This window comes from Apostichopus japonicus, chromosome 17, assembly GCF_037975245.1.
Source record: "Apostichopus japonicus isolate 1M-3 chromosome 17, ASM3797524v1, whole genome shotgun sequence".
NCBI lineage: Eukaryota > Metazoa > Echinodermata > Holothuroidea > Aspidochirotida > Stichopodidae > Apostichopus > Apostichopus japonicus.
Genome location: NC_092577.1, coordinates 1424062 through 1447601, shown reverse-complemented (window position 1 = coordinate 1447601; position 23540 = coordinate 1424062). Strand labels below are relative to the sequence as shown.

The following is a 23540-nucleotide window of genomic DNA, read 5'->3' as shown; positions in this document are numbered from 1 at the left end:
TATTGATTTTGATGTGTTTTAATATACTTGATGAAAAGGAAAATTGCTATCTCTAACAACCCTCTCCTCTTTATACTCTTCATCTGTTCTTTAATAATAAAGTTTTAACAAGTAAATTATTTCTTTATCTGGACATTTTTTTTAGAGTGAATGAAAGACTCAGATCTGCTTGAAGATTTGGTGCATAGAGTACTCAGGTGATTGTGCATGAGACCCTCAGGTCTCCCGAAACTGACCAAATTTCAGGTAATTCAACTGTAAGTGGAAACACCGCAGGACGTGAAGCTAGCTCAAATTGCCAACACACAGTATGAGTTGTTAACGATTGTTTTGTTCGCACCCAGTCCATTTTGCCGACCACGATTTACCAGTCTCTCGTGTAGATTAAGTTTCATATGATTGCATGTGTTAATACTTCTGCGGAGAAGTCACGCCTAACAGTTTCAACAGTAATAATTCTCGTCTTTTATATAGCATGTCATTTGCACAATGCTGGATCAAACTAGGCCAAAGTTCAATATAGGGGAATTTGAAATGCAGCGTTTGGTCAAGACAATTGGTGGGGACACGGTATATCATGTCCCCACCACTGAAAAAGTTGGCGGGGACGCGTCCCGCTCTCCCCACCATGATCTGACTCTGATGATGGTGCACTGATGAGACCCTAATGTGTGTCAGGCTGAGTTATTCAGGAAACTGTCTCTTATTTTGAGAGTGACTGAAAGACTCAGATCAGCCTTTGAAGAATTGGTGCATAGAGTGCTCAGGTGATGGTACATGAGACTCTCATGTGTGTCAGGCTGTGTCTTTCATGACATTGCCTCCTATTTACAGAATGTGCCAGACCTAGGTCAGCTGCCTTTTGGGGATTTGGATGTAGTTTTTGGTTACAATGCAGGGGCGTATCCATGATATTCTAATCCAGGGGGCGCGAATTACTATCTAAGCGGAGCGCCACCATCGGTTGTCCCTCAACGTACAAGAAAATTTCTGGTTTTGATAGCCCCCAGATCACCGGAAATGGCACTTCTCGGGCTTGAAAATGACCACCCATATGTACACTTTTGCCTGAGAACCAAGTATTTCCCAATAGTTTTTTCCCATCTACCTTTTTGAAGATTGTCACCAGTCACACATCATGTTCGACCTCATCGCATCTCCTGTGGATCATTGCTTTTTGTAGGTGATTCTATGTCGGGGCCCACAATACCCGACAGCCCCACTTTTGAAGGTTTTAAGCCCATTTTTTGTTCAGAATTTCAAAATTCACATTTCTCGTGATTAAACTCACTTCAAAACATACCCATAATGTTGCAAAAAATTTCATCTATGTACAACCAATATAGAAAAACCTCCTTGAACCCCTAACAGACTGGTCAAAATTGCACGAATAGAGGGAAGTATGATGAAAAATGTTGGTCAGGAAATTTTCGAAAATTCAGACACAGTTAATTTATTGGTGTACAAATATTGAAACCTCTTATAACGGCTATAATAAAACTTCGTTGAAGGAAATGAAAAATATACCAGATCAGTGGCGTAGGAAGGTACTTTTTAGTGGGGGGGGGGGGCTGAAGACTGATGGCCGGCCTGGGGGAGGGGGACACCCCCTCCCCTTAGACCCCCCAGCCCCCGGTTCCTACGCCCTTGTACCAGATATTTCCGAAACCGAACACTACACACATAGCCTAGGTGAAGGAGGCGGGGGGGGGGGTGGGGGCCCTAACGAAATATTTCTTCTGAAAATTCGGGCAATATGCTGAGAATTTTTCGGGCACCTACTGAAAGAAAAATAAATTGCAATGATGTAATTTAAAGGAAATGAATAGCTTAAAAATTATCTCCTTGGTAATTAAAATAAAGTTCTAAGCTTGGCCTACTAATTACTTAAGTAAAAGAGAGTTTTGACATAATTGGACCTCCATGCTTTTTCTCCATCTACATAGGACAATTCGTTGTTTACATGAGCAACCCGTGGTATACTGCGCAACTTTCATTGACCGTACGGTACATGATGGCATGCGATGTAATAACCGATGCTTGCTTATATGATACTGACATTAATATGTTGAACGCGCGCGAAAGTGTTGGTCATATTTTTCGGGCAAGTCGTTACAGCTCTCCAAATCAAATTGGGCTCCTTCGCCTTTGCCCTTTGACTACACACATAGACAGTTTTGAGGCTGTTCATCCTGGAACGCCATTTTCATGCTCACTGATATGATTTTAATTTCCTAGCGATATCATAAAAAAAATACGCTCCGGGGGGGGGGGTGAGGGCGCGGTCGCCCCTTCCCGAAATGCGTCATGTTACACGAAGACTCGGTCGAGTTCGAGACCAGCCACGGTTGGTTTAATAGCACAATTGTTTAAGGCGTCCATACACAAACACGCGTTCGTTAAACAATACTGCGACCATGGACTGTGAGTGTACACGTCTTATTGTAGATGACTGTCCTTCTTTACTTAGGTTGATGATCCAAATCTGAAAAGCCATTAAATCGAATAAGTTATAGTTTTGACAAGTGATGGTGGAACTTGCTGTACAGAGTACTGCGATGACAATGCACGCAGATAAGTACCAGGCATTTGATTGCTTCAAAACTGCTTAGAAACATTGGACAGCTTGACCGTTTCTGCATGGTTGACTATTTACTTGAGATGCTTTTAAACTTAAAACTTTAAACCGATAGACTCTTAATTTTGAGCATAGACATGATTTGAATTTCAAAATTTTGACCCTTTGAAACGGTTTATTATGACCCTTTGGCACGGTTTTCAGATAATATAATACGAAAGATATAGGCCTAAGTCATGCATGTTAGTATAGTACCACTGCCACTGTGGATTATAGTTATTGAACACAAAAACTGTCTTACGTTCATATTATATGGTGATTTTTGGTACCATCTTCAAACTGTTTCGGTTTGATTTAACTTCTTTTAATTTACTTTTTTACTTAACTTCTTTTAATTTACTTACTTAAATTAATTTGTATATAGTTTTAACGCTTTCTTGATGTGCAATCTTTTGAACATCTTATCTCTCACGGTTTTCATATTCTTTAATTGTTTCACCTAGTTCTAGTAATGTACATAGTTTTAACGCTTTCTTGTTGTGCAATCATTTGAACATCTTATCTATCACGGTTTTCATATTCTTTAATTGTTTCACCTAGTTCTAGTAATGTACATAGTTTTAACGCTTTCTTGTTGTGCAATCTTTTGAACATCTTATCTATCACAGTTTTCATATTCTTTAATTGTTTCACCTAGTTCTAGTAATGTACATAGTTTTAACGCTTTCTTGATGTGCAATCATTTGAACATCTTATCTATCACGGTTTTCATATTCTTTAATTGTTTCACCTAGTTCTAGTAATGTACATAGTTTTAACGCTTTCTTGTTGTGCAATCTTTTGAACATCTTATCTATCACGGTTTTCATATTCTTTAATTGTTTCACCTAGTTCTAGTAATGTACATAGTTTTAACGCTTTCTTGTTGTGCAATCATTTGAACATCTTATCTATCATGGTTTTCATATTTATTTATTTTTGAGTTTGACATGTGTATACTCCTTTTTATAAATATGCTATATTTATACTGGTTTCAATAAATGAAAAAAAAAAAAAAAATACAGCAACAGAGTTGTGCGATACATAACCACAGACCCTCTAAACCCATGGCATAACACACCGACAAATAAATTAACTCTACTCAAACGCGTACCATTGTACATTCTGCTGCTAGACTGTTTTCTTTTTTGAGTGTAGCAATGTGGCCAGCTTGTGAATTGAGGTATGTGATGAGCTTGTGGTATGTGAATCAGCTTCTAGTTGATATTGTAATGAATCTTATGTATACGGACCCAGCCAATGAGAAGCGAGGTATGCAAATGATGGCCTTGACCGCGCTGGGGAAAAAAATCTCGCGTACCGGTACGGTGTTGGTTTGGAGGACTTGGATATTTCTAGACACATATGGCAAGCCAAATGCTCAATAATCGAAAAACATGGATTTTCGGTCGGAAAACCATGTTTATCGACCGATAAACCATGTTTATCACTCGAAAAACCATGTTTATCGACCGATAAACATGGTTTGTCACCGAAAAACCATGATTATCGGCAGATAAACATGGTTTTTCTGAGAAACATGGTTTATCGAACGATAAACATGGATTGTCATTAGATATTCCATTTTTTTCGATAATCCAAGTTTATCTCTCGAAAATCCATGTTTTTCGGCGATAAACCATGTTATCGGCGATAAACCATGTTTTTCGAAAGATAAACATGGTTTGTCGGCGATAAACCATGTTTATCGCTGATAAACATGGTTTTTCGACCGATAAACCATGTTTTTCCCCGAAATCTATATCAATCGGTGATAAACCATGTTTATCGGCGATAAACATGGTTTTTTCGACCGATAAACCATGTTTTTCGCCGAAATCTATGTTTATCGGCGATATACCATGTCTATCGACCGATAGGCATAGTTTTTCGGCGATAAATCATGGTTTTATATTTGATGAAAATTTATCGGAACTACTTCGAAAACTCTACATTTTATGTTAGTATATATATATATATATATATATATATATATATATATATATATATATATATATATATATATATATATATATATATATATGATAAATCTTTGGTTTCGAAGCCGCATGTGGGTGAGCCGTACCCTATCTTCGTTGGTCCCGGACCTATCCATAATTAGGAACAACAAAATATGGCCCCTGTTACCGGTGTGAGACTGTTCATGGTGTGCTCACGGTTGTATATCCTGATAAATTCTGCGTTGGCGCCTTTGCCGAATAGAGAGGAGAGAGTATCAAATTCCCAACCTTCTGTTGACAATATCATACACAGACTTTCCAGCTTACTGCGGAATTTTCAACGGTAGTTTTGACTTCTCTTAGCCCTTGGACTATTGTAAGCCTTTATATTATGCAATAAGGCTATTCCATAGAGTATAAAGGAGTTCCTAGTACGCTCTATGGCTATTTCCTATGATTTAAAGGTCTTCTGTATAGACCCCAACTATAGCACACTATCATGGAAAAGTTTCTTGTGATTACGTAATCAACCTGCTTTGGTCGTTAATGTCCTCTTTTTGCCAATTAGTTTGCAACGCCTGCCACATATTTTTTCTTGTATGAGGGTCTAAGTGTGAACGCTGTATGAATAACTTCACTGTAGACATGAACATATTTCCACACAGTTTACTCAAAGAGCCTGATGATGTTAAAAAGCTATGCAGGCTAATTGTACAGTATAAAATTTTGGTTACATCTCTATGTTCCGACGTCTCTATGTTCCGACGTCTCTATGTTCCGACGTCTCTATGTTCCGACAATATATTCGGACTCATATTTTTTTTGACCAAGATTTTTTCGATCCGAATTTTTTGGGACCAACATTTTTTTGGACTAAAATTTTTTTGGACCCAATTTTTTTGGAACCAACATTTTTTGTGACCATGTTAAACATGTTTTCTGACCAAATTTGTTCGGACCCAAATTTATTTTGGACAACATTTTTTGGGACCAAAATTAAGTACCCCAACAAAAGTTTGGTCCGAAAAAATGGGGGTCCAAAAAAATTGAGTCCCCCAAAAACATTGGGTCCGAAAAAGTTTGGGTCCAAAAATTTGAGTCCCCCCCAAAAAAATTGGTCCTAAAAAATTGGGGTTACAAAACTAGTTTTCTTGGTACAAAGAAATTTTTGGATAAAAAAAAAATGCTCCGAATTTGTTCTTTTTGTCGGAACATAGAGACGTCGGAACATAGAGACGTCGGAACATAGGGATGTCACCAAAATTTTAAAGGTTGATTTACGACCGTGGCAGGTCGATTACGTAGTCACAAAACTTTCCTAGTTATAGTGTGCTATAATTGGGACCAATAAAGAATATCTTTAAGTCTCCATTGACGGCTAACAGCTGAGTAAGGCTATCATGTTATGGTTAATCATATTGTTGCTAATTATATTTGGCTTCAATATAGGTTCTGTGTCCGACTGAGTAAAAGTTTCACTGTTCACTATAGGTTACCATACGTTACTATAGGCCCATACACTATCAAAGATTCGCCCTGTATTTGGGAAACTTTGACGATTTTTTTTCCAGAGCTCCTGAAAGATCAGTAGCAATACCACTACTAAGCCCTATGCCGAGGTTTCCAGGTGTAACACTGCAGGAAATTTTCCCTCTATAACAACACTTTTTCTCAGGAATATTCACCCTCACCGCCCTGAAAATTTCATCCTGCCCGGGCCTACCTAGACACAGCATATATGCTGTGATATCAATTGACCTTCAATTGTGTTTGAAACATGTCAATTGATGTTCAACTCATGGGGTCAGCCCGATATTCATAAGAACCATTAGTCATAAGGGTCACTGACACTCACTGTTCATAAGGTTCGTTATTCATAACGTGCATTTTTTCAAAAAAAGGTACTTAGCTTGTGTCGTGAAATCGGTGTCATATCGATGAAGATGTACGAAGCCTGTGCGTTGCCGACTATTGTTCCGCACTTGTCCATGTGCGGATTGTGCGGGACCGTAGCTATGTTTTTACGCGATAAACATGGTTTATCGGCGATAAACATGGTTGATCGGCGAAAAACCATGTTTTTCGCTCGAAAATCCATGTTTATCTCTTGAAAAACATGGATTATCGCAGATAAACATAGATTGACACAGAAAAACCATGTTTATCGCTTGAAAACACAGTTTATGGCCGATAAACCTTGTTTTTCGACTGAAAAAACATGTTTAATGCCGAAAAACAATGTTTATCAGCGATAATCCATGTTTTTCAAGCAATAAACATAGATTCTCGCAGATAAACCGTGTTTATCAACCGAAAATCCATGTTTATCAGTCAATAAACATGGTTTTTCGATCGAAAAACATGGTTTATCGGTCAATAAACATGGTTTTTCGACCGACAATCCATGTTTTTCGATTTATTGAGCAATTGACTTGCCCTAGACACAGCTATGTTCAGTTTCTATGGTGATGATACACAATACTCAGCAAGGAACCGTTCGGCTCTTGTTAAATATTACCAAGCTTAGAGTTAGAAAAAGAAATCGCAAGACGAAACGGATCAACCGCAATATTAGAGGAAGATCATCAACCGAGCACTTATCTACGGGAAAGAAAATGTTTCAGATATCCGTAAAGGTGGAGCCGGTGTCACCATTACATGATAACACTTTTAACACAGGTAGCGTTTCCGAGAAATGTCTAGTTATATTGTATAAGTATAACCAATGTCTCCGGACAAATAATATGTTCACAGAATGACCCCACTTTAAAAACATACTTTCCTGGGAATATACTTGATTTTGTATACTGCATGGCTATGAATAATTCAGTGGTTTTAGAGGCAGCTTCAATAAGTGATATGATAAGCGTGAACGTTTATAATACTTGAAATTCCTTGATCACAGGCCTGGCATCTCAGATAATTTAATAATTTTATTCGCTGTATTTTACATGGGAAACACCTCTGAAATTTTTAATACTGTAATGTCTGTATATAGCACTTATCCGCCAAGATTTATCTTGATATTAGTTGGCTCTGTATATCTTCGGCAAAAATCCTAAAATGTTCTTAACTCGAAGCATTTGAACATCATCCTGGAAACAGAGAACCACAAATACTCAAAAAGGCCCTCAAGACTCCACTATTCCTGTAAACGTATTTTGTAACCCTTAATGTCGATATGAAATGTGGAAGGAGGATTGGATATATCCAAAAGAGAGCTAGATTTGGCTCAGTTGTCCAGAGGAATTTTATTCACAAGAATCTCTGTCAATATAAACTAAATTGGGGGGGGGGGCGATGAGGTCAGGAATAATTGTGGATAAGGATTATGTTCCTAGTGGAGGCGATTATAGGCGTTTTGAAAGCAAGAAAAGTGATAGTCATACAGTAGTTCTAACTTTAGGAGGCATGCTAAGGTACATAGTTTCATGGATAAGCTGAAGATTGTCTTTACCAATGCTAGAAACTTGTATTCGTAAAAATTTTGCTGAATTTACTGTGATTCTTGAGGATCTGAAACCGTATGTGTTTGGTATCACCGAATCTTGGTTAAGGGAGGACATTGATAGTGCTGAGGTTTCTCACCCGGGGTATGTTGTGTATCGTCAGGACAAAAGGGATACTCATAATGGGGTTGGTGGGGAAGTTTTACTGTATGTTAGGGATGACATTGTAAGTGTTGAGAAATCTCAGTTGCAAGGGGCTTTTGTTAATTCTGTCTGGTGCAAGTTGTCCACAAACAAGTCCAAGAGGTCCAGGGACATTATCACTGTGGGTGTTGTTTACCGCTCTCCTAACAGCAGCGATGATAATGATGTTGTGCTGTTTGATTCAATTTTAAGAAAGGCTGCTAAAGGTGATGTTGTTATAATGGGCGACTTTAATTTTCCTGACATTAATTGGATAGATGGTTCTAGTAGTAGGAAGGGTAGTAATTTTCTAGATGTTGTGCAAGATTGCTTTTTACATCAACATGTTACTTTCCCTACTAGTGGGGATAACATCCTGGATCTTGTTTTGAGTTCTAATCCAAGCAATGTTGTTGATTTGACGGGTCTAGGAAAACTAGGAACTAGTGATCATGATATACTAGCTTTTGATGTTGTTTGCAAAGTCGTCAATTCTGTTAGCAATGAAAAAGTCCCTGGTTTTTTTAAGGCAATTGAAACTTTACAAAAGGGTACAGATTAGATTAATTTGTTTAGAGATACAGTATGAGTGCTTCTCAGTCTTGGATTTGTTTTGCTGATAAATTAAAGGTCATTATGGAAAATCATGTTCCGTGGAAGAATCGTCGTCGTAAAAGCAGTATGCCTCATTGGATGAATAAGAAAGTTAGATGTGCAATTAGGCAAAAACGAAGAATGTGGAAGTTGTTTAGGAGGACTAAATCTGAATCTGTTTTGGCCAAATTTAAAATTCATCAGCTGAAGGTACAGTAGAATGCTTAGTCTCTCATGCAAAATTGAATTTCGAAAAAAGCATTGCCCTAAAAATTAAGGATAACCCAAAGGCCTTCTTTTCTTATGTCAGGTCAAAGCAGAAAGTTAAAGATGCAATTGTTCTCTTAGGGCACCACGGGCTGATAATATAGTTACTGATAGTCAGGATCTTGCAGATCTTTTGAACAACTATTTTGTGTCGGTTTTCACAAGGGAAGATACAGTACGAGTAGTATTCCAGATTTTCAGGGGGGCAGTGATAGGCCTAAACTGGATACGGTCTTATTTTCGGATGAGGTTGTCTTGAAGGAGCTGCTTTGTCTAAATGTTTCTAAAGCTTCTGGACCGGATGCAATCCATCCGTATTTGTTGAAGACTTTTGCACACCATTTCTGCGTTCCACTCTCGTTGGTTTTTAGTAAATTTATGGATGAAGGTTATGTTCCTAGGGACTGGAGATGTGCTAATATTACCCCAATTTTCAAGAAGGGTGATACTGGTAAGTCTAAGCCCTGTAATTATAGGCCCGTTAGTCTCACTAGTGTAGTTTGTAAGGTCATGGAGTCTATTGTTAAAAAGTATATGGTCTGTCACTTCAGCAGTCAGTCTTTGATCAGAGAGTCTCAACATGGCTTTTGTCAAAAGAGGTCTTGTCTCACTAATATTCTTGAGTTTATGGAAGATGTAACAAGCTCACTAAATAGGCAGAAGTCTGTAGATGTTGTGTTCCTGGATTTCCAGAAGGCCTTTGATAAAGTTCCCCATCAGCGTCTTTTACTTAGGCTGAAGAGCATGGGTGTCAATGGGAATTTACTGTCTTGGATCGGGAATTTGCTTGGTAATACAGTAGGGAACAGAGGGTGGTTATTAAAGGCTGTGCTTCTTCTTGGCAGAACGTTACTAGTGGGGTTCCACAAGGACCTGTATTGGGTCCCTTGTTGTTTGTTGCCTATATCAATGACATCGACTGAGATATTTTGTGTACAGCTAAGAAGTTTGCTGATGACACCAAATTGTATTCTGAGGTCTCTTCCAAAAGCGATTCTGAGAAGTTTCAAGCGGATTTGGATAAGATTTTTTCCTGGTCTCAGGGGTGGCAAATGCTCTTTAATATCGATAAGGTGGGGCTTATTCGCAGGGCAGCCCTGCGAATAGCCATACACATACACCTTATTCACAGGGCAGCCCTGCGAATATATCCGGACACAAGTATCTTATTCACGGGGCTGCCCTGCGAATAGCCAGACACATACACCTTATTCGCAGGGTAGCCCTGTGAATAACCAGACACAAGCATCTTATTTGCAGGGCTGCCCTGCGAATAACCAGACACATACACCTTATTCACAGGGCAGCCTTAGACTGGGTTAACAGGCTCAGTAACCTTTGGGCCTATTCGAGTTTGCTTTTGGGCACCAGCTTTCTTTTTGAGTCTTAATTGGGAGCCTCTATATTTTGAGGAATTTATTGGCCTTTGGGATTCCTATCTTAATGCTGTTAGGATTGGTTTTGGGAGCCTAGGCCTTAAGATTGAACCAGTCTAGCATTAGTACCGCCAACATAAAAAATGTCATCCCTCATTTTCACTTTTGTTTTTGCAGAGTGACTGCTCATTTGCATGTAAAGGTGTGGGAGGGGGGGGGGGGTCACACCCTTGACCATATTGGCTTTCAGGCAATATCGGCTTTTGGGGAATCCCAAGATAAGCTCCCTTAAAATAAGCTTTTAAAATTGAACTGCTGGGGTTCCAAAAATTAGCTTATGAAGTGGCTAAGACTATTTGGGCCCAAAAGGTTGGCTTTTTGAAGGCCCCTAAACTGACTGGTATCTATAGCAAAACCTATAAACCTATTTTCAAAATCGTCACAGCCCTGCGAATAAGGTGTCTGTGTACGTTATTTGCCGGGCTGCCTTGCGAATAATCACTTCGTATCGATAAATGCAAGGTAATGCACATTGGTAGTAGTAACCAAAAGTTTACTTACAATCTTAATGGTGTGGAGTTAAAGGAGGTCTCTGTTGAAAGAGACCTAGGTATCTACATTGACTCATCTTTGCAACCTTCTAAACATTGTCTTGAAGCTGCTAAAAGAGGTAATAGGGTTTTAGGTATAATCAAGAGGAACTTCACTTTTCTGAAAGAGGACATCATACAGTAGTTCTAGGCTTTATAAGCAGTTGGTTAGGCCTCATCTGGAGTATGCTGTGCAGGCTTGGAACCCTTATTTTGTTAAGGATAAGGAAGTACTTGAAAAGGTCCAGAGGAGGGCTACTAGGGTGATTAGTTCCTTAAAGAGTGTTCCTTATTATAGGCGGTTACAACTGTTGAATCTCACCACACTGGAGCTTAGGAGATTACGTGGGGACTTAATCCAGGTTTTCAAGATTGTGTATGGTTTTGACAATTTATCCTTTGCCGACTTTTTCATGTTTGCTAACAGGAGTTGTACCAGAGGTCACTGTCTTAAACACCAAAAGTCACATAGTAGGATTAATATTCGGCATAACTTTTTTTCTAATAGGGTTGTGAATGTGTGGAATGATTTGCCTGAGAAAGTTGTACAGTACTTGCAAATAGTGTCAATGGGTTTAAGAATGCTTTGGACAAGCACTTTAAGCATTGTAATGGGGTCTGAGTGTTTGTGTCTTCAGATTTTTTTTCTCTCTCTATAGGGTCCTTGATGGGCACTTAAGTGTCCCTCCTGATCCTTTTTTCTACTAAACTAAACTAATGAAATAATAACAAACGACTGTATTCAATTGTAAAGTTAACTCTCACCCTTAACCTTTATCCCTCATTTACATATCTGAACTGCTAAGACGATAAAGGAATGATGATTTATTTTTGTAACAATAGTTTAATCTTTATGTTCACTGATGCATGTTAGCAGTCGGCGAGCCCTGGCTCGCTTGTAGAGAAGGCTGGTTGAGTTGGCCAAGAGGTGTTAGATACAGTAACTATGTTTGATTAAATATATGTTACGCATGAATCCAGTGTTGTACAAAGTACTTTTGATTAAATGTATGTTACGCACGAATCCAGTGTTGTACATACAGTAGTACTTTTGATTAAATATATGTTACGCAGAGTTCACAGTGTTGTACATAGTATAATTTTGTATCCTTCCGAACTCTACATTTACCGTAATCGGCCATGCTTACATAAGAAAACATGACCAGATACAGTATCGTATCTTTGTTTTCCAGGGACTGTGCAGTCACTGGATTCCACGTAATGTCTCCAGATGAAAAATGTTCACAGAAATGACCACACCTTTAACAAACTTTCCTTGGAATCGACTTGAATCTATAAATAGGCTACATATTCAATAGTTTTACACACCGCTTCAATATATGATAAAACTTAACAAGCGTTGAACTTTTGTAAAATTTGACTTTACGGATCTCGGATCATCTAAATTTCAAGGGCAGTATTTTACATGGAAAACAACTCTTTGAATTGTTTAATAAGCACTTACCCTCCAAGTTTTCTTTTTGACATCAATTCGCAATTTACATCTAGGGAAAAAATCCTAAGGTGTTCTAGACTCAAGCATTTGAACATCATCCTGGAAACCAAGGCAACAAACACCCAAAAAGGCCCTCAAGACTCCACTATTCCTGTAAACGTATTGTGTAACCCTTACTCTCTTTATGGAGTGTGGAAGTAGGATGGGATATATTGGTTGGATTTGTTCCATTTTTGTTAGGATTCTCTGGTAGTCTGGTGACAATGTGGAACTATGAAGTGAAAAATATTGCACTCTGCTAATTGAAAAGCCCATCTCAATAACCTTGTTGACAATTTCACTTCATTGCAAGAACCTCCCTGATCACTTAAAAATAGCAAGACCTTGCTGAAAGCAAATCTTGTCTGTAGTAATAAATGAAATATTCTCATTTATGAAAAGAAGAATTACTAAAACAGTTGGTTTCTGTTGTCATAATTTTGTGTTTCGTGTTTTGCTTAAATTTTCAGTATCGCAAGAACTGTTCTCTGGACACATTGCTCACTCAAATCACCAAGGACATCAACAGGATGCTAGAAAGGAAGAAATGGAGTCTGTGGAACCAGTTGATAGCTACTCATGTCATCTGTTACTCAGCCTGGAGGATGAGGCCAATGATGGGGAAACATCCTCTGGCGATACTAAACAAATAATAGGGAAACCAAAACAGACAGAGAATTGTGCACTTCCTAGAGGAGAGAATCCTGACAACGGTATTGATGGCAGCAAGCTGTTTACACACACTGAAAATGTGGAAAAACATGAAAGAACACATGCAGGAGAGAGGTCCTATCAGTGTAACTACTGTGAAAAAAAGTATGCCCTAGCTTCAAGATTGAAGAGGCATGTAAGAACACATACAGGAGAGAAACCTTATCAGTGTAGTCACTGTAAGAAAATGTTTGCTTATTCTGGACAAATGAGGGTACATGAAAGAACACATGTACAGGAGAGAAGCCTTATCAGTGTAACTACTGCGACAAAAAGTTTGGCCTAGTTGCTAGATTGAAGAGCCATGAAAAAACACATACAGGAGAGAAACCTTATCAGTGTAACTACTGTGACAAAAAGTTTGCTGAATCTGGACATATGAGGAAGCATGAAAGAACACACACAGGAGAGAAACCTTATCAGTGTAAATACTGTGACAAAAGTTTTGCCCATGTTTCTAATTTAAAGGTTCATGAAAGAAAACATACAGGAGAGAAGCCTTATCAGTGTAACTATTGTAAAAAAATGTTTGCAGATTCTGGAGAAATGAGAAGACATGAAAGAACACATACAGGAGAGAAGCCATATCAGTGTAAATACTGTGACAAAAAGTCAGCCTGTGCGGCTAATTTGAAGAGCCATGAAAGAACACATACAGGAGAGAAGTTTTACCAGTGTAAATACTGTGACAAAACGCTTACTCAAGTTTCTAGTTTGAAGAGCCATGAAAGACGGCACACAGGAGAGAAGCCTTATCAGTGTAAATACTGTAAGAACATGTTTGCTGAATCTGGAAAACTGAGGATACATGAAAGAACACACACAGGAGAGAAGCCATATCAGTGCAATTATTGTGACAAACAGTTTGCCCAATCCTCTAGTTTGAAGAGCCATGAAAGAACACATACAGGAGAGAAGCCATTTCAGTGTAACTACTGTGACAAAACGTTTGCCCGCTCTTCTAATTTGAAGAGCCATGAAAGAACGCACACAGGAGAGAAGCCTTATCAGTGTAACTACTGTAAGAAAATGTTTGCTGAATCTGGAACATTGAGGATACATGAAAGAACACATACAGGGGAGAAGCCATAACAGTGTAACTACTGTGACAAAAAGTTTGCACAAGCTGCTAGTTTAAGAGCCATGAAAGAATACATACAGGAGTGAAGCCATTTCAGTGTAACTACTGTGACAAAAAGTTTGCCCAAGCGCCTAATTTGAAGAGCCATGATAGAACACATACAGGAGAGAAGCCTTATCAGTGTAGCTACTGTGACAAAAAGTTTTCCCAATTTTCTAGTTTGAAGCGCCATCAAAGAACACACACAGGAGAGTAGCCTTATCAGTGTAGCTACTGTAAGAAATTGTTTGCTCTGTCTCAAAATTTGAAGATACATGAAAGAACACATACAGAAGAGAATCCGTATTACTTATGTGTGTAAATACTGTAAGAAAATGTTTGCTCGATCTGGAAAATTGAGTACATCTTAAAAGAACACACAGGGGAGAAGCTTGATCAATCAGTTTATCTACTATAAGAAAATATTTGCTCTGTCTCAAAATTTGAGGACACATGAAGGAACCCACACAGGAGAGAAGCCTTATCAGTGTTACTGCTGTAAGAAATCGTTTGTTGTATCTAGAGAAATGTCCATATACTCTAACTGTTACGTGTTCCAATGATGCATTCTGGGGTATATTGATACTATAAATTTGATCTACTGGACACACACATACCTGTCAATGCCTAACTTGTATTTTTGAGTGAGTGTGAAAAAGGAATGCAGTGAAAAGGAGGAGTACACCTCACATTACCTGGATCTGTGCCTAGGTATAAATCAATGTTTCAGGTTACTGATCCTTACTGAACCACCCACCTCCAACTGCTGCTTCTGCTTGATAGCATGCAAACACCACTAGTTGGCTGTTTATCAACTCTGGGCCTACCAAAATCCTTCAAGTTCATGTTGCAAAGTAAACTAAGGTAATAGCACAAAGATGTACCAGAGATTTAAACAATCTGTAATATGCCGGGGTATGCTGAAAAGGGTAGGCAAAGCCTGGGGGTGGGTGAGTGAGGGGGTAGTACAATTGTATGCCACAAGCCCCACCTATGTTGGAGCTAAAATGTTCAGTGGTGGACAATTCCAGAATTCAAATGTATTTGTTAGCACAACCTTGCATTTGGAACGATACTATGGAGCTAATTTATAATTTCAACTTGCATAACAAAACAACTCCATTTGGCCTCATTAGTCTTGCATTAACTATTTTCAACTGCCCAATGTGAGCATTGTGAAGTTAGCTAGAAACTTCCCCTTACTTGTAACATTCTTATCTGACAACAACCAATTCATTAATTGAGGTTCATACACCTCAGTCATGCAACTCAGTCCAGGGAAATTTGGAACTCCTACTGTATATGGGCTGGGGTGGGATTAGTCCCCTAAATTTGCCAGTGATGTGCATTCTCCCCACCTCCCAAATGGCTTCCCCTAAACATTTTGCTTGCTTCCCTCTCCCTATCTCACCTCCCCAATCCCCATACAGTGGCACCTATGCAGTCAGGTTGGTGTTTGTGTGTGTCTGTGACACTTGTGTGGGTCTGCAATAACTCAACAACGGAGTGATGGATATATCTCATATTTGCTATGTTGATGTTTCATAGTGGGAAGGTGTGCCTTTCATTCTTGGACACTGACCTTATAAATTTTAATGAGGTTATGAGGTCAAACGTTATAATTTTCACATTCCAATCGTAAGCGGTATTGTAAAAGAATCTTCGTTTAGACCATCTGGACTCAAAAACTTCTGGGCCCATTTTTGGGCTGGGTGGGCCCAAATGCTATTTTCACCTCAAATGTATTCTGGGACATACGCTTTGGGCAAGAATTTGTGGGGTCCAATATGTTTGGGCTCATATTTTCTTTATAGTGCAATAACTCCACAACCTTAAGTCGGATGTTACCCAAACTTGTGATTAATAACTGGTTCATGTAGGCCTTCATCTTTTGAGACCATCTCGTTCAATCAGATTAAATCCAAACTTGGAGTACATAGTTAGTTGTTGCATGAAGGTTTTACCTCTATGGTTGCTGGTACATTAAAGGCACTGAAGACTCGCCCCAAACCGTGTGCGTCCCTTTGAAAAAGTTAACTTTCCATTGCTTGCAAGTGACGTTTTTCTTTTCTTTACTGTCGCTACAAACTGCAGACAGTATTGAAACGTGATACATTACCCTATACTCTGTTATCTGGATCTGAGATGTCTATGGCTGCTATGTACACTGTGTTGTGGGTGTTGACCATAGCTGCATGATTGATTGTACACTAGTGTCTAATTACCGACGGTAGCAAGCTTTGTGTGTATTTTCTGGGATGGATGGTGGTGTCTTACACTTCTGTTACATCTCATTCGAAACTAGGCATCGAGTTAAATAAATATTATTAGCACTATTTCGTAGGCCTGAAGTACCATTACCTTCTTACGCCGTTAGTTCTCGTGTCCGATCCGTCTTGGTGCAAATCTTTCACGAAGGCACTAACACGATTCTCGAACTGCTTCAGAGAAATATCAGTTTGGTTACTTTGGTACTGTAGTGACCGCACTGCAAGCGAGCCTATATATTCCCTCTCGCAAAGTGGAACAGCCTACTTATTTTGTTTATAGACATTCTGTCGCCCAACTTTCTTGCTTATCTCCACTCCCATTTATAGTAAACTTGAACAAAGAAGACCAGTGTCCAACGAGAGAAAGTTTTGGGGTCATAAGTTCAAGTGTAGAGCGACATATTTTTTATCAGTCACTTCGTTCATGGAATCGGTCAGCGAAGGTTGTTCCCTAAGCCGTAATATTACTTTATAACTACAGTATATACCATTGCCTACACTACAGCGATAGCTGGCTAAAAAGGCCGATACTTCATATATTTTTCGTATATTTTTCGGGAATCCACCGGACATTTTATGTGTGGGATGTAGCAATGCAACCCACCAATTTCTAGCGGATACAGTGATACATTGATTCATTTATAAGGATTTTCATATATACGGATCTATCCTGGAACTGACAGTTCAAGTTCCCTGGACCGACGCAAGGAGGGTTAGACTAGACAGAACTATTATTAGAGGTTAGTAGTATTTATTATTATTATTTACAAGACCTCTAAATTGGTGACCCCGACGTGATAGTTTAATTCTTCCTTGTGAGTTTATCAGGATATTGACTGTGTGTAAACGAACAGTTCAGCCAGTACAGTTTGTGTAGTCACATGACATTTCATAATTTACTAGCTTATACACTCGCTTAGAATATCGGTCAAACCCGGCATGAACATTCATTTTCTATTCGTGGCGGATTCTCGTTCATATTCATTCGAGCGTTATTCATTACCAGCGAGTTACGACATAAACATAGACTATATTATTAAACGGGGAGCTACAGTCCAAGATTTATTATCACCGACACTATCCAGGCTCCGATATTATATCAGTGATAGTTGGGTAATAGTTAAAGTAGCTGCAGGCATCAACAATCTCACAGAATTTTCTAGTCGGGACTCCAGGGGAAAGCGCGTCCTCAAACCATCTCGCGTAACATCGCATGAGCTTTTCAACGAGTTAGAACGTTTCAAACATAGCGTACTCGCCACACACCCCAAGTCTATCGTATCATTCGCCACTATTCCACCTGCGTCGTTCTTGAAATTCCAACAGTATAGGAACTTACGATCGCCCATTTTCACGGCAGCCGAACTATCTACATTCCAACATCAGCACAATATAACAATTGACGCCATCAATCGGCAAATTAAGGAGTACAATCGTAACGCACCGAACATCATTCAGCCTTGGAATTTGTCTTGGCACACATCTATCCGCAAAGCCGACAAACGCCGATCTCGCTCCGGTCGTCCACTGCGTAGAATTCGAAACAATTTCACACACTTATATGACGGTCTACACGCGATTTCATCGATCAAGCGTAAGTGGCATATAGAGCTGGTCAAATCGTTCAGCAAGGAATTACAAGCACTTCAAGAGTTAAATTAAGCGTGTATATCCTTAACGATATTCTATAAAAATTTCATGTAACTAAATTGTTTATGTCATCATGACCGATCCAGAGAAAAAAATGGAAACCCAGTCAAGACTCGCTGCAGTTAGTTTGAAACTACCTCCCTTTTGGCCGAACGATCCGACCATTTGGTTCGCACAGGTCGAAGCGCAGTTTACCACGCGTGGCATTACGTCAGAGCAGACGCAATACGCATACGTTGTCGCTTCCCTTCAGCCCGAGATAGCACAGGAAGTTAGGGATTTATTGTTGCACACGCCCGCCAAACAACCGTATTCTACATTGAAGTCCGAGCTAATTAAGCGAACAAGTGCGTCGGAACAAAGGCGGCTACATCAACTACTCATATCAGAGGAACTCGGCGATCGCAAACCGTCACAACTATTACGGCGCATACGCCAGCTTCTCGGGGATAGCAAATTAGATGACAATTTCCTCCGCCAGCTGTTCTTACAGCGACTACCGACTAATGTGCAGCTTATTCTAGCAACCAGTAGCGAGACAATCGACGTTGAGCAACTTGCAGTCATTGCAGACAAAATCATGGAAGTAACCTCGTCTGTCCATCAGGTCTCGGCCATTGCACCTACCCCTACGGTTAATTCTGTCAATGCACCTTCTACAGAGATGGCAGAATTGAGGGAAATGGTCGCAGCTCTCACACTGAAAGTCGAGGCCCTAGGTAGACAGCAAGGTAACCGAACCAATAGGAGCCGGTCTAAACCGAGGGATGGTAAGTCATCCCAACGACGAACAAGGTCTCCGTCTTCTGAGCGTTCCCATGCTGGATCTCAGTGTTGGTACCACTGGCAATATGGTGCTGCAGCGGAGAAATGTACACCACCATGTAACTTTCAGACATCCGGCAACCAAAACAAGTCCCCAAACTCAACAGCCAGCGATTAGGAACGACGAATCGTCACGGCGCATCATCCAGCAGTCGTTTATTTTATATCACTGACCGCCGGACAGGTTCCAGATTTTTAATTGACACCGGAGCTGAGGTGAGCGTCTTTCCTGCGACAAAAGTGGAAAAAGGGAAACAGCCATTGTTTACCTTAAATGCCGCAAACCAGACACCCATCTCTGCCTTTGGTGAGAGGTCATTTACACTCGACATTGGTCTACGACGCGTTTATCGCTGGGTCTTCATACTAGCCGATGTAGCATCGCCATTACTGGGTGCTGATTTCCTCGCTCACTTTTCATTAGCCGTGGACGTCAAACATCGCAAGCTAATCGATCTCGAAATATCGCTCAGCGTAAACGTGCGCACTTCAACAGACGCGTCGCCGAGTCCGTCTTATCGTATCTCCAATCTACAATCGCAGTATCACGCGTTACTCGACACATATCCGGACATCACCAGACCATGCTACAAGGAAACGGCAATCAAGCATAACATTACCCATCACATTATTACAAAGGGTACCCCTGTGTTTGCACGGCCTCGTAGATTAGTGTCGGACAAATATCGGATTGCGAAAGACGAATTCGAACACATGATCCAGCTAGGAATCGTCAGGCCATCGGAGAGCTGTTGGTCTTCACCGCTCCACGTGGTTCCCAAGAAGTCTGGAGACTGGCGTCCATGTGGTGACTACCGGGCCCTCAACAATTCAACCGTGCCCGATAGGTACCCCATACCACATATTCATGACTTTACATCTTCTCTCCATGGTAAAACCATTTTCTCCAAGATTGACCTTGTACGAGCTTATCATCAGATACCTGTCGAGCCAGATGACGTTCCCAAAACTGCCATCACCACCCCATTTGGCATGTTCGAATTTGTGAGAATGCCATTCGGTCTCAGGAATAGTGCCCAAACATTTCAGCGTTTCATCGACCAAGTATTACGAGGCCTCCCATTCGTATATGCGTACATCGATGACCTGCTCATCGCTAGTTCTTCACATGAAGAGCACTACGATCATCTGCGACAACTCTTCGATCGCCTTCATGAACACGGAATAGTAATCAATCCTTCGAAGAGCATTTTCGGCGTTTCATCTCTGGATTTTCTAGGACATCACGTCGATGTAAGTGGCATTACTCCATTAACAGACAAAGTCAAAACAGTCACTGACTTTCCGCCACCTGATACACTCCGCAAGTTACGAGAGTTTCTGGGGCTTGTTAATTTCTATAGACGGTTCATTCCAAACTGTGCTATCATCATTCAACCTCTGACTGATCTCTTACGAACTAATCTTAAGAACATGCCTATCAACTTGACGGATATTCAGTTACAGGCATTTTCGAATGTCAAAGCTTCACTTGCACAATCTACACTTCTCAATCATCTACACCCTACCGCCCAGCTCTGTCTGACGGTGGACGCTTCGGACGTAGCTGTAGGTGGGGTTCTTCAGCAGTTAGTGGGAGGTAACTGGGAGCCAATCGCATTCTTTTCGAAGCGCCTACAGAAAGCTGAAACTCGTTACAGCACATTCGGTCGCGAGTTATTGGCTGTATATCTCGCCATTCGCTACTTTCGTCATCTCCTAGAAGGTAGACAATTTCACGTCTTATCAGATCATAAGCCACTTACATATTCATTCTTAACTAGTCCTGACAGGTACTCACCACGAGAAATTCGTCATTTGGATTTCGTCTCACAATTTACTACGGACATACGTCATATCAAAGGTAAAGATAACGTTGTAGCAGATGCCTTATCTCGAAGCACAATCAACACAGTCAGTGCTTCGAATATAGATTTTAAAGCGATATCAGCGGAACAGGAAGTCGACGAAGAGCTCAGCAAGCTACGTCAGTCGTCGACTTTGCAATTCAAAGAAGTTCCGTTACCGTCATCTCAAGGTACCATCACTTGTGACATCTCTACAGGCACATCCAGACCATATGTGCCACAAAGATTTCGTCGTGCAGTTTTCGACTCCCTGCATTCTTTATCTCATCCAGGCATTCGGGCAACACAACATCTCATCACTAAACGTTTCGTGTGGCCCGGTATCAATCGAGACGTTCGTAAATGGACTCGCTCATGCATCAGGTGTCAGCAGGCCAAGGTACATCGCCACAACGTGGCACCGGTAGGTACCTTTGTAACACCTAATGCACGTTTCGAACACATTCATATTGACATTGTAGGACCACTTCCACCATCAAACGGATATACGTACCTTCTTACTATATAGTTGATCGTTTCTCTCGATGGCCGGAAGCTGTACCTATCAGTGACATCACAGCTGAAACAGTAGCCAAGGCATTCATTCAGCGATGGGTCGCAATATTTGGAGTACCATCTGTAATCACCACAGACAGGGGATCGCAATTTGAATCATCACTATTCAGAGAGCTCAGTCGCATGCTCGGTTCGAAACGCATTCGCACAACTTCATACCATCCTACAGCGAACGGTTTAGTAGAGCGCTTTCATCGACAGCTCAAAGCCTCGCTCAAAGCGCAGCCGGATTCTACAAGCTGGACAGAAGCACTTCCCCTTGCACTCCTAGGTATCCGCGCCACAGTTAAAGCCCCCTTAACTGCTCCGCTGCAGAACTAGTTTTTGGTTCTCCACTTACATTACCGTGCGAACTAGTAACACCCATTGATACTCCTGCCCTGACGGACCCGAGCAAATATTCAGATCGCTTAAAGCAGCATATGGCAAATCTACGTCCAGCAATAACTAGGCCGTCACGTCACACCAGCCAGTCAGACAAGAATCTACAAACTTGTACACATGTGTGCACAGATAATAGAGCATTCCAAGGAAGCAAAGGAAGGTATATCGAAAAAACGTCGTCGCTAAAGTTCAACACTGTAGTCGCGGAGGTTGGCTGTTTGGGTCAAAGGCTGACCGCAAATTATGTGAAATATGCGGAAAATGTTGTTAACAGCAAAAACGTTACCATGCGAAGTGAGATGCTTTTGAGAACGAAGGGACAGGGGAAATAGACAAAATTGGCGAAGTTTTTTAGTCTGTTAATTTTAAGGAATTAAAAGAAGGCGCAAAGTGTACCTCATTCTTTACGCTCAATTTCTCAATTGACAAGTGAAGTTTGTATTGATGTTAGATATTCTTCGTCTGTTTGCTCGTAGGAGATTGGAAAATAAACTCCGGGGTTATTGACGTATCACTAAAAAAGTTAGATTAGTGTACGTCGACCTGAGAGGTTAAACTTCGGAAAATAACCCTAAACTAACCTGCTTTATTGATTTTGGGGAGCTTTTGTGAGTCATCACATTAATTTTTTATGCTTGGATATTACTGATGGTCTGAAAAATGATGAGGATTGAATATGATTTAATAAGGTATTTTATAAAATCGCAATGCAGAAATATTACACTACAGAGCGAAAACAGGTAATTTGACAACCCCAATGTTTCGCTAAATATAACCAGCAGCACGCGCATTCCGGCAGCGCCCTCATCGGCTAGTTGCAAAAATTATACACTAAACAGCGAAAACAGCCAAAATGACAACCCCAATAAATTGCTCAATTTAACCCCGTGATAATTTTTGTGCCAGCAAATGACCATCATAAATGAATGTAGGGGACATTATTCTTTCATTTTCATGACTTTTCATGACAATCGAAGGGGGTCTACTATCAGCAGCAGCGGATTCCGGCAGCGCCCTCATCGGCTCAATGCAAAAATACTACACTAAAGAGCGAAAACAGCAAAAATGACAACCCCCATTAATTCTCAATATAACCCCGTGATAATTTTTGTGCCATCAAATGACCACCCTCAATATCTGTAGGGGACACTATTCTTTCATGTTCACGACATTTCATGACAATCGAAGGGGTCTACTACCAGCAGCAGGCGGATTCCGACAGCGCCCTCATCAGCTTAATGCAAAAATACTACACTAAAGAGCGAAAACAGCAAAAATGACAACCCCCATTAATTCTCAATATAACCCCGTGATAATTTTTGTGCCATCAAATGACCACCCTCAATATCTGTAGGGGACATTATTCTTTCGTTTTCATGACTTTTTATGACAATAGAAGGGGGTCTTCTACCAGCAGCAGGCGGATTCCGGCAGCGCCCTCATCGGCTAGTTGCAAAAATACTACACTAAAGAGCGAAAACAGCAAAAATGACAACCCCCATTAATTGCTCAATTTAACCCCGTGATAATTTTTGTGCCAGCAAATGACCATCATAAATGAATGTAGGGGGCATTATTCTATCATTTTCATGACTTTTCATGACAATCGAAGGGGGTCTACTACC

The 23540-nt window shown here is 40.4% G+C and overlaps 1 protein-coding gene and 1 pseudogene across 1 annotated transcript; both read left to right on the top strand.

The window, feature by feature from the left end:
* The window catches only part of LOC139984509 (uncharacterized), a 58041-nt pseudogene that overhangs the window by 23357 nt on the left and 11144 nt on the right, over positions 1-23540 (top strand).
* LOC139984994 (uncharacterized) lies at positions 15547-21802 on the top strand. Its single transcript, XM_071999168.1, has one exon. It carries the CDS (start codon positions 18357-18359, stop codon positions 19224-19226), a length of 870 nt encoding a protein of 289 aa, XP_071855269.1. The 5' UTR covers positions 15547-18356; the 3' UTR covers positions 19227-21802.